Source organism: Ovis aries, chromosome 13 (genome assembly GCF_016772045.2).
Source record: "Ovis aries strain OAR_USU_Benz2616 breed Rambouillet chromosome 13, ARS-UI_Ramb_v3.0, whole genome shotgun sequence".
Classification (NCBI taxonomy): Eukaryota; Metazoa; Chordata; class Mammalia; order Artiodactyla; family Bovidae; genus Ovis; species Ovis aries.
The window spans coordinates 77,937,758-77,950,462 of record NC_056066.1 but is presented as its reverse complement, the minus strand read 5'-3'; the positions used below and the strand labels follow the sequence as shown (position 1 = coordinate 77,950,462).

Genomic DNA, 12,705 nt, shown 5'->3' with positions numbered 1-12,705 from the left:
ATCCCAGGCTGTTCACACAGAGCCACCGCTGCTAAATTAACACCCAAGCTTCTAAGGAAACACAGGGAGTCACCCAGACCAAAAGCACTAATGCGTGCCCAAGTCTTACCTTGTGCAACGAATATCCTGACTCAAATATAATAGGTGGAAGCAAGAGGAGGAAAAACATATTTGGACGAAACATTTCTTCCTCCTGTAAACATAAAATGGGTATTTTCAGAGGCATGGGATTAAGAAATAAATCCATCAGTGAAGAGCCAAAGTCATTCTTCTCTTGGAACCTGGCCCAGTGGAAACATACAAAGTTTAAATCGCCACCTGATGATAAAAGCAAACAAAAGCAGTGACAAAACAAACAAACAAAGACCTCAAAAGAAAACCTATGTGTAAAAATGTAGAACAAATGATTTTTAAAGGTGCCCAGAAAAATAAACAGCGGAATGAACTGCTTCCAAATGTACAGCAGTAGGCTCTTCATTCTACTAAGGAAAGTAAATTAATTTTAATATAGAAAACATTTCAATTCAAAAAGAACATTCTCAAAATCAAGTCCACAAATTGGAATTCCTCCAGGGAAAAGGTAAAAGCCCTAAAACAATTCACTCAGAGGGAGGGTAAACCCCACTCATGTTTAAAACAGCCCTGCCTTTTCTCTGCTTATCACAGACAACTATGCTATGTTCCTAAAAAGAAATATATTAAGCATATGACAACAAAGGTAGAAGGCCCGCCAGCAGGAGAGTTTGGAAACAGAACCACATGGGAAGAAAACACCGCTCCATCACTGTTCTTCCCTCCCCCCCCCCCCCCCCCCCCCCCCCCCCCCGGCACCAGGTTTCCAAACAGGCCCTGCTTCCTACTGTGGCTTTCCACAAGCACCGGCTCCTCTGGAGAGCCTGCCCTACTGCCTTAGCCTAACAACCTCACCCTTTTCTGAGGTCAAGCACTGGCTGCCTGAATGTGGTTCACTTGTCTATACTATTAAATGCATTACTATTCTTTAACTTGAAAACCAACCCCCACTGAAAAATATATTTAATAACTCTGAAGCATAGAAAATTCAAAGATAACTCTTCTCCTCGTCCTGCTCAGAGCAGGCCCACTCCCTCACAGACTTCCCTGGGCTACCGCACAGTCCCTAGGGAGCAGTTGCACTCAGCGGGGAGAGGGTGGGCCCGGGACTGAAAGAGTTTCCGCTTCCTCCAGAGACGCCAGAAATTCACATTTTTACATGAAATTTCTAGAATTTTATATAGATTAATAATATTTAAAAGAAAACTAATGATTTTTTAAAACTGGTTTTAAATTGATTCCAATTTTGATCAACTGATTTTAAATCAAACAAAATGTGTCGGGGGTGGTATTACACATCAGGCTCTATCCAGGGTTAAGAGCAGAGAAAGGGTGTACGGTCTGTGCTCCCTGCCCGAGAACGCGCCACTGTGAGGAGGTTAAAGTGAACCAGCTGCAGGAAGGCCAAGCTTTATACACAATGCGCTCCAGCAGGGCCTGCCCAGTCCCTTCCCAGGCGGAGGGGAGTTCTAGAAATATTCCGAACTCAATACATATACTGGGAATTCGTTTAACACATACAATATGTCCTGAATACTATTATTATTTTATAAATGTAGCCTTTCTCTTTCTTATTGAAGTATAGTTGATGTACAATATTGTGTTTGATTCTGATGTAAATTGACTCAATTTTACATATATATGTATATATATTATTTTTCACATTCTTTTCCATTATAGATTATTACAGGATACTATTATTTATAACAGTTTCAAACTGCATTTTCCCTCAGATTATGAGGCTCATTTTGCAAATTTTATACTCTATAGTTCCACAAGTAAATTTATCTTCACACCTAGGAGCTGGCTCAAGGTAGGGGGGGCTCAAATGTATATTTTTATCATACAATTCTTTAAATATTTTGAAATGGACCTTCTTTCCCTTCACAAAACCAGTTTTGCTAAGCTTCCTACTCAAGTTTCAGTCAGTCCATGGCCCACAGACGATGGTCATGTGCTAATGACCCCGAGGGAAGGGAAGGGTATGAACATCCACAGAGTGATGGCAGCGTGGTGTGGAGGAGAAAACACAGAGCACGCAGACCAGGGGGCCTGGACGCAAGGGCCGGCTGCACTGCTCTCCAGCTCTGCGACGCCGGACACGTCCCGACCCCCGGAGGTCACCTTCTTCACCTGTGAAGATGGAGATAATGTGAGGTCCATCCAACTCCACGGCCGTCATGAGGATGACAGGAGCTGGTGAGCAGAGCATTCTCTAAGGTCTACAGCGCTGGACAGCTAAGTCTCCTTAGCTGCAGTCGTTAGAATAGAATCAGGAGAAACAAACACTGTTCAGCATTTAACGCTGGTTAGAGGGCTCTATACGGCAAGGGCTTTGCTGGCAGCTCTGCTGGAAGCTCAGATGGCGGTTCAGCTGGCGCTCAGACAGTAAAGAACCCGCCTGCCATGCAAGAGGCCTGGGTTCGACCCCTGGGCTGGGAAGATCCTCTGGAGAAGGGAATGGTCACCCATTCCAGTATTCTTGCCTGGAGAATTCTATGGACAGAGAAGCCTTGCGGGCTATAGTCCATGGGGTCACAAAGAGTCAGACATGATTGAGTGACGAGCATACAGCAAGGTAATCTTAAGATTGTGAAAATGCACACAAATAACAAAACATGGCATTGAATGCTTCTTAACTCAAAACAGAGATTTATGCTTTTTCAGAAAACTCAGATGTAAAGATATCAACCCTAACCTACTAAAATCAGTGGGACAATATAAACTTCATAGACAGTCAAGTAATGATAAGAAGGCCACCATAACCTTCACTGTCACTAAAACTAAGAACCAATCAAAATTGTACTTATGTTAAAAAAAAGAACAGTTGGGTAAACCTACCTTCCAATTTGCCAGTTTTTTAAACTCTATAATTTTTATAACTGCTCCCATGAGAATACCTAGAAGAGAAAATGTAAAGATTAACAAAAAACTAAAGCTATAAGAAAGACTTCTTGAGCTTATTATTCTAAAGAAACTGATTACTATTACATCTCTCAGTGGCTTTTATGAATTTCTGCAAGTTTTGTGTCTGAAAACATAAGAATGGAGTTTTATGAATAGTGTGGCGTTTTACGAATCATATGAGTTTCCCACCTGCATCTCAGGCAAACCTCCCATAACAAAGTCTACAAAAATCTGGGGGTGGGGAGGAGAGGGCGGAGAGAGGCAAAAAAAGCTTTATAAAACAAAAGCAAAGGGTAGTTTGCCTGGCATGGAAGACTTAACACTGCTCATTTTTGCTTTATCCACTCATTTTCAATGTAAAATGGCAGAAAGCTAAATTTGCCCTGTTACTGCTTACTCCTATCATTTTCACAAAGGAATTAAAGATCACGTTCTCAGGCTCAGATGGCAGTGCCATGTAGAGTACTTGGTTAGAGATAGAGTCCTGATGCTGAAAATAACCTAAAGGAAAGGTTCTGTGAAATTCCTGGAATAAAACAGACCATCTAAGTTCGGGCATGTCTCCACAAAGCTGACAGGCTCACTGCTCTCTCATAAAGAACCCACCAAAACCAATTCTCGAAGAAGCGTCACAGGTACAACTTATGACTGCTCTGTCCCTCACTAGATAAATGATTCTTGACCCCTTAGGCACATCAGAATAGAATCAGCAGGGGAAATTTTTATAAAGTAAAGACATCTGAGTAGAATTTGGGACCTGCCATACCACCATCTCTGGTACAGGGGATACAAAGTAAGGCTGAAGACCACCGTCTCAGACACTTAAAGACCTCCCTTGTGGCCCAGTGGTTAGGACTCCACGCTTCCAATGCAAGGTGGATCCGTGGACAGGGAACTAAGATCCCATATGCCTTGTGGCCAAAAAATAAATAAGAAAGACTTTTCTTTTTCCTAGAGGAAGAAGCTTCTCTCCATCAACAACAGAGAGCTGAAGAAACGTACCTTATTGGGTGGGGGTGAGGAGAAAATATAAGAACACAGTTTTATTAGGAGAAGAAGCTGCACAAATGCTAACTGTCATGGGGAAGGAGGGGTCTGAGGCGAAGAGAAGAAATAAGTTCATTTTAAGTTTATAAATCTCTGTACTATTCGCACATTGTTATATATTAATAAAACAACAATAAAACTTTTGATCAAATGGAGTAAGAGAAAATCTGATCGATTTGCGCTATAAAGGGAATAATGATCAATGACATTTTCAGGACAGTAACCATACATTCCTAGGGGCTTCCCTGGTGGCTCAGACAGGAAAGAATCTGCCTGTGATGCAGGGAACCTGGGCTCAGTCCCTGGGTCGGAAAGATCCCCTGGAGGAGGGGACGGCAACCCCCTCCAGTGTTCTCGCCTGGAGAATCCTGGACAGAGGGGCCGGGCGGGCTACAGTCCATGGAGTCACAAAGAGTCGGAGGACACGACCGAGCAACTATCACCTCCACTTCCAATCAGGTACTCACTTGCCACGTGGTATGAAAGCACCTATTCTAATCTTTCTCAGAGTTCCCCAGTTGCTTCCTTTTTCTTATCTTTTTAAATTGTGTATATATTTTAAGGAGTTTACACACAAATTTTTTTTATTAACCAGATAGTTTATGAATCCTTTGTAAGACATTATAAATAAGAAAAAAGAAAGAAATCCCACCCCGTCTAGCTCTCTGTCTCCCGTTCCAAGGTAACCAACTGTCTTGATAAGTCTGGGGAATATTCCAGCAGACCCTTTCTCCACCCTCTTACATATTTATATTAACCACACAGCTCTACAGTGTGTGTGTATCTGTACACACAAGGCACACCTGTGAGTATTTATATAAAATGTACTGTATCTTTCTGTTATTTGCTATTTTGCTAAGTGTTAGGATCAGGGGTTACTACACACAGATCTGCCTCATTCCTTTTTAACAGCTCTACAGCATAGCATAAACATGCCAGAGGCTGAATAGACACTTCTCCAAAGAAGGTACACAAATGGCCAATAAGCACAAGGAAAGACACCTCACATCGTTAGTCATCAGGGAGATGCAAATGAAAACCACAGTGATTCGTCAGTTCATACCGACTAGGATGGCTAGCATTGTTTAAAAAATGGAAAAATAACAAGTGTCGGCAAGGATGTAGAGAAATTGGGACACTTAATATTGATATATCGATGGTGGGCATGTAAAAACGGCACAATTGCTATAGACAAGTTTGGCAATTCCTCAAAGAGTCAAAGTTACCATATGACCCAGCAATTCCACCCTAGAGAACAGAAAACTTGGATGTTCCTAACAGCATTCTTAGCCCAAAGCGGGGAACCACCCAAATGTCCACCAACTGATGAGTGGATACACAAGATGTAGTACATCCACAAATGGAATGTTATCTGGCGACACAGAGGAATAAACCACCGATGCATGCTGCGATGTGGATGAGTCCTGAAAACATGCCAAGCAAAAGAAGCCAGACACAAGAGACACCTTATATGAAATATTCAGAACAGGCATATCTACAGAGACAGAAATGTTTTCCTGGACAGTATTAGGGATGACAGCTAAAGGGTATGGGATTTCTTTTGGGGATGAAGCAATGTCCTAAAATTGCTGTAATGGTTGCACAACTCTGTGAATATATTATGCTAAATCCCTGAACTTTTATAGGGTTTAAAGGTTACATTTAAATACAGGTTACATTTGATGAGTAACTTGTATGGTGAACTATCTCTCATAAAATGATTACCCCTTCCCCACCCCCCAAAAGCCAGATTCTAATACCTATAATTCCCACGGTTCCAATTCATATGAAATGTCTAGAACAGACAAATGTAGAGATAGGAGGGAGGTTAGCGGTTGCCAGGGGACAAGGCAAGGGGAAGATGAGGAGTGGCTGCTGATGTGTAGGGAGTTTTTTTTTAATAAACGTATTTCTTGTCGGCTGGGTTGGGTGTTTGCTGCTGCATGGGCCTCTCACTGCAGTGGCTTCTCCTACTGTGGAGTAGGGGCTCAGCACCTGTGTCTCCCGAGCTCCAGAGCGCAGGCTCAACAGCAGTGGGGCACGGGCTTAGCTGCTCTGGGGCATGTGGGATCTCTTCAGATCAGGGATTGAACCCGTGCCTCCTGCACTGGCAGGCAGACTCTTCACCACTGAGGCACCAGGGAAGCCTCAGAGAGTATCTTTTTGAGGGGATAAAAATGTTTTGGAATGAAGGAAGATAGTAGTGAGGTTGTGCAACCCTGTGGATATACTTAAAAGCACTGAACTGTACACTTTGAAATTTATGGTATGTAAATTCTACTTTAAATTTTTTTTAATTTTATGGAAGCAGAGTTGATATACAATGTCGTTATTTTCAGGTGTATAGCACATGATTCAGTTATACACATATATATTGTTTTTCAGATTCTTTTCCCTTACAGGTTATTATAAAATACTGAGTATAGTTTCCTAGGCTATACGGCAGGTCCTTGTTGGCTATTCACTTCATTTATAGTAGTGTGTGTTAATCCCAATCTTCTAATTTATCCCTCCCCCTGTATTTTTTGAAAGTTTCCTCCCATGATGGCTATCTCCAGCTGCTGACCATTAACAGCTGCAGTGAGCGTGCATATACACGGCTCTTTGTGAGTATTTATTTCCCTAGGGCAGATCCAGAGACAACGAATGGCATGAGCATTTTTATCTCTGAAACTGTTGCCAAACTATCCTCCAAAGTGGTTATAAGAATTTAAACCCCTGCTCCAAAGCATCCTCACCAGCCCTGGAAAATCATTGGACTCTTCTGCCAATAAGACAGGTGAGAAACTGTACTTTTAAGGCTTCATTTTGCATTTACAGCGCATTCTGCACCCAGCAACTGTTCCTGATTACAAGGGAAACTGATCCTTTTTCCATGATTTCAGACTTGATTTTCAAAACTAGTGTTTTTTGTTGTTGTTGTTGCTATTAAAACCTCAACTTTCTTTTTCCCTTGTAAATGTATGCCAAACTTTAATACTTACAACAAATGCTTTTGTAATTACACATGAAGCAAGCACATCTGAGAATCAGTGATTATTCCAATGCCTAAGCTTGTTTCTGTATTACTATTTATGAGGAACTGGAAGCTTTGTAAAATATAGTATGATGTTATTATTACTACTAATACTATTACACGAGTAATCCTTTGAAGTGTCCTAGGATTTAACTACAGTGTAGCATCAAATTGGCCAACTCCTCCTTTACCTTTTGAGATTGAGGTTCAAAGTTAGGTCAAATCAATCTAGTATACAGAAGAAATTAATTTATATCACACAACCAGACACACTAGAAATAAACCCTAGCTGCAATTTTGTACATCCCTATCAGTAAAAAGAATTTGAGCATGCATCTCCAAGTTACAAATTTTTATTATTACTAAAAAGGGCTTCCCTGGTGGCTCAGAGGTTAAAGCGTCTGCCTGGAATGCGGGAGACCTGGGTTCAATCCCTGGGTCGGGAAGATCCCCTGGAGAAGGAAATGGCAACTCACTCCAGTTCTCTTGCCTGGAGAATCCCATGGAGGGAGGAGCCTGGTAGGCTACAGTCCATGGGGGTTGCAAAGAGTCGGACACAACTGAGAATAAGGAAGGAAGATTACTAAAAAAGTGCTACTTCATCACTGTATTTTAAAATAACACAGGAATTCCGTGGCAGCCCAGTGGTTAGGACTCTGCGCTTTCACTGCCGAGGGCCCAGGTTCAACCCCTGGTCTGGGAAACTAAGATCTCACAAGCTGTGCAGTGCAGCCAAAAATAAATAAATAAAATAACACCAAAAGTAGAGACTGTGAAAGAGATTCAAGTTAAATAGAAACGTAAGTTCTAATATCTCCTTTTGCCCCAATGAATCTTCATACATACACCTGATTATGGATACCACTAGATTAATTCAAAGGATCAGGAACAATTCATAATTATTTGTTGAGCCCCTTCTCCCAGGTTTTGTTGCTTTAAATTATCCTTAAAAAAAAAAAAAATTATTTGGCTACACCAGGCCTTAGAAGCAGCATGCAGGATCTTCAATCTTGGCTGTGGCATACAGGATCTAGCCCCCTGGCCAGGGATCGAACCCAGGCCCCTGCACAGTGAGTGCAGAGTCTTAGCCACTGGACCACCATGGAAGTCTCCACTTTAAGTCATTTTTCATCCTCGAGAGAATGCTTCAGGCAGGAAGGCTCAGAGAGTTCACCCAGCTTTTCTGACAGCTCAGGGCCAGCGAGTAACAGTGGACGCTGGCTCCCAGGTGCATTCTACCACCTCCTGAGGCTGAGACACGGGTAGACCGCACCACGGCAGCCCACCTGCCCTGCTGCCACAGACTAACACCCCTCCTTCTCTCTCCCAGGGTGCACTGCTGCTCTGCCATCACCACTGTAGACCACAAGTACTCTTGAATATGAGCATTATCGGAAAATGCTTAAAATATATGAAGTACAACAATCAGGTTACGAAACAGGATGTAGGACATGATCCCAGTTCCCTTAAAAAAGCAGGAATGTATGTATGTATATATATGCACACACACGTATTTATTTGCATTGTGTTAAAAAGAAACACACACACACTGCGGTGTTAGGCACTGTCCTACAGTGTACAATGTATATTACTTCAGCTCATTCTCACCATTACCCTACAAGGTAATAGACCATAATAACATAAATGATAATAATATTAATAACAGCACGTAACAGTTACTGACTACTTAGCACGTAGGCATTAGACTAAGCGATTTCTACGCCTTGCCCTGTTTAGTATCATCAGTCCTATGAAGTAAAGGCACTGTCACATGCATTTTACAGAAAAGGAAACCAAAGGCCAAGGACCAGCACCACCCAGCTAGTAAAAAGCAGGTCTAGACTTGTTTTAAAACTTGAAAGCTCCAAGAGAGTCTGCAGTGAAAACAAGTCTCTGTCCTATCCTGGCTTCTTTTCTCCTTTTTGGAGGCCACCAATGTTACCAGTTTCTTGGTTATACTATACATTTCTGCTGAGTGTCTGTACATTTAAAACCATATACATGCGAGAGGCTTCCCTAGTTGCTCAGTGGTTAAAAAAAATATCCACCTGCCAATGCAGGAGGCACAGGTTTGATCCCTGATCCAGGAAGATCCCACACACATGGAGCAACTGAGCCTGTGCGTCACACCCACTGGGCCTGTGCTCTGTGTCCAGGAGATGCAACGACTGGGCCCACGTGCCGCAACTACTGAAGCCCGCGTGCCCTGGAGCCCGTGTTCCGGAACAAGAGGCCACGGCAGTGAGAAGCCCAAGCCCCGCAACTAGAGGACAGTGCCGCACTTGCCACAAGGAGAGAAACGCCTGTGCAGCAAGAGAGACCCAGCACAGCCAGAAAGAAACAGAATTTAAAAATCAAACCAAATCATATACGTGCACAGGCATTCACGTGTGACACAAATTTTAAGTTAAATGGTAGTACGGTATCAACTTTTTTAACTTACCACTACCTCTTAGAGACTACTCATATCAACACACAGAGCTTCCTCAGGCTTTCTGCGTTTTCAGTGGCTGCAGCGCCTTCCACTGTGCCATCCAGTGATCCGCCCCTCGGAATGGACACACAGGCGTCTTCCAGGCTTCGCTCTCACTGCCATTCCCATCTGAGCAAACACATCGCTTCCCATGTGTAAGGGTATCCACAGGCAAAACCCCTGAAAAAGGGGTTGCTGGGTCAAGCGTCCAGGCGTTTTAAATGTCGTAAAGAGCTTACCATGGTAAACCCCGGGCCATGGGGCCAGCCCAGTCCCCTGCACTGGGCCCAGCTGTGCGGCTCCTAAGGGCTCACAGCTGTCCCCTTGTCCAGACAACTGCCCTTAGCTGCCGCGAGGCACCTCATCTTGGAAGCTGTGCCCGCCCCACACTCACTCACAGCCACTGACCACCTGATGGGGGCAGAGAAATCCCACCCCTTTGCCTGAAGGAAAGACAGAGGCTCCCGGGCAGACTTGCCCCAGAGCCGTGTACCGAGGCCAGGCGAGGGCTACGCTGAGGTCACACCCACCGTCTGGCGCGCTCCCTGGTTGACTCCCTCCTTACAGACTTACTCCTAAAGAGCACCCCGCAATGCATGACCTGTCCCCAAGCCCATCTCAGATTCTGCATTTAGGGAGCCACCTGAGACCACCAGTTCTTGGAGTGGGGCGGTCGCGGGAAGCACACTCAAAGAACGGGATTCTGGAGTTGGACCCCTCCACAGCTGCCCAGCAAAGGGCCCCAACACTGGAGGCAGAACCCTGCTCGCCCCTCACCGAGGGTGGCAGGGCCACTGCTGAGACTCTCACTTGTGGTGGACTGGGTCATGGCTGCTGCAGGAGGCAGGGGCTCATGTCACATCTCTAGTGTTAAAGAGGTTATGGCTGAAACAATAACTGTAAGAAAAGCAGTGGGACTTCCCCGGTGGTCCAGTGGTTAAGACTCCACACTTCCAATGCAGGGGGCACAGGTTTCATCCCTGGATGGGGATCTGAGATCCCACACGCTGCAGAGCAGCCAAAAAACAAAGACAAAAAGAGGAATTGCGGTTGTTGCTGAGTGCCACTGATGCTCTTTGAAAAGAGAACACGAAAGGCTGAAACAATCACCAACCTCAAGCAAAGGGTGAGAGTCAAAGGGCACTGACATCGACCCTCATCTCCTGCAGTCGGACGGTCTCCAGAGCTGAAGACCGGGCAAGTCTGAACCGCAAGAGTGGCAGACCTTCAGAGAAAGGTGGACTCAGGAAGACACACCTCCCACACCTTCTCGGAGCAGGGCTCCGATACGAGAGAAGTGGGGTCAGACGTGTGGGTTGGGGAGCCTGGAGATGCTCACAAGCACCTTTAACCTGCAGGTTCCTGTGGACCTTCCAGAACCTTCCAGAAGTGGCCCCACCACCCTGCTGGAATACAGAGTTCCCAGGCTACTTCAAGATTACACAGATGCCCCCAAACGAGGCCTTAGGCTAACTCCTGCTTCCTGTCATAATACAGCCCCCATGGACACAGACCATTCAGGTGTTCAGGACAACACACTGGCCCACTACTGACCTCATGCTAATCTGATAAGCACAACGTGGCAAGGAGCTGTCTTGGTAAGACACAGATACTTCAGAGGATGGAGACTTTTGGGGGCCTGCCCATCTGGGAAGTTTTCGGGGATCAAGTGGCCTGGAGCACACCAAGACGCTGCCTCCAAGTAAAGGACAAGGTCAGTAACTTCTACTCTAATAAAGAAGCACAGTGCTTGGGAGGCCTCCCCCAGGTTTTGGAGGCAACACACCCCACACTTGAGAAAACTACTCCCACCCATTCACTGGTGTTTAAGGGGCCGATGGTTTTGAGTGAGGCAACAACCACCGGCCGCAGCTCCAGCAGCTCTGCCGCTTCCGCCATACCATCCGGCTGACTCCAAGGGACCGAAGTATCTGCTAGAAAGGAAGGCTGGCAAGCCCCCAGGGGAGGGTCTCTCAGCAGAGATCCCTGGGGTTCTAGAGCAAGGTCACGCCACATGCAGAAGAGAACCATACACCCCTCGGAAAACCCCCAAGGGGAAAGAACCCCAACAGCTCCTGGCATGTTCTTGGGCCGTGGCAGAGACAGAGCCCCTAAGTATGGGGCATCAAGTGCCCACACAGCCAGAACCATCCTTCACAAGCTGGGATGCCACATCTACTGAGTTATGAGGCCAGACAGGCCCAGGAACAACCCACTTTAAGATGACATTAAAGACCAAACTCGTGTGGGTCCACAAGGCACAAGTACTGGGGTACTGCACAACCACACGTCAAACCAAGAGACTCGCTCTGTGACAAAGGAGGTGCAGAAGTGGGCTGCGGCCGTGGACGTCACACGGTCCTATCCCAAAGCTACCAGCTGGAGTGGCCAGCGGCCTCTTCAAGATGAACCTGAGGCACCAGCTTGGAGATGACGTCTGTGAGGAATGGAGCCCTCCTCTAAGATGTACTGTGCTTCTTAAGCCACTACAGGGGGTTACAAACCCAGCAGGCAAGCGTGGGTCCAGCGCACAGCGGGAGCACCACCCGACACCACTCTCAGGGACTCCCTTCGGAGTGGAGATTCCCACTTGGAGGGTTTCTACTTCCCTTAGCCTGAAACTTTAGGCTCGGTGTGTTGAAAGGACCTGGCTCCCAGAAGGGCACGTGGCTACCAGGGTTCACACAGTAAGAGTTAACCTCAGAAACTGCCTCATCAGTTTGGGCTCTTTGTGCCTACAGACCAGCAGGCCTGGGAACCTCCCACACTGGCAGGGGTGACTGAGGCTGATCACCATGAAGAGACAGGTCTGGCCACTACATAAACGAGTGGAAACTAATACAATTACTGAGGCAATATGTTTTTAACCACAAACGATTTTTTAAAATACTGTTAGCACATTTTGTCAGCTATAATCATAGAACTACTTATCTTATAATAAGGTTAATTTTGAAATTCCTGTCCTTGATGCTGCCACCTATACTAAAATAGCTACTCCAAAGATAGTATTCTGAAAGACAGAGACTCGCCAGAGAGAGGAGAGTCGGGGCCTCAGGGCCGTCTGTCTGGTTTCTGGGGAAGTGCTGTTGATACAGGTCTTGTTTGTTTTTGGCTGTGCTGAGTCTTTGTTGCTGCGCCTAGATTTGCTCTCCTAGTTGTAACAAGCGAGGGCTACTCTCCAGTTGCGGGG

The 12,705-nt window shown here is 45.5% G+C and overlaps 1 protein-coding gene across 1 annotated transcript in view; it reads right to left on the bottom strand.

The window, feature by feature from the left end:
* The window catches only part of SLC9A8 (solute carrier family 9 member A8), a 71,666-nt gene that overhangs the window by 44,390 nt on the left and 14,571 nt on the right, over positions 1 to 12,705 (bottom strand). Inside the window, exons 4-5 of the mRNA XM_012189330.5 lie at positions 2,914 to 2,972; positions 110 to 193 (exon numbers count right to left, since the gene is read on the bottom strand). Coding sequence (XP_012044720.1) covers positions 110 to 193; positions 2,914 to 2,972 — 143 coding nt within the window. The remainder of the gene's footprint in view (positions 1 to 109; positions 194 to 2,913; positions 2,973 to 12,705) is intronic.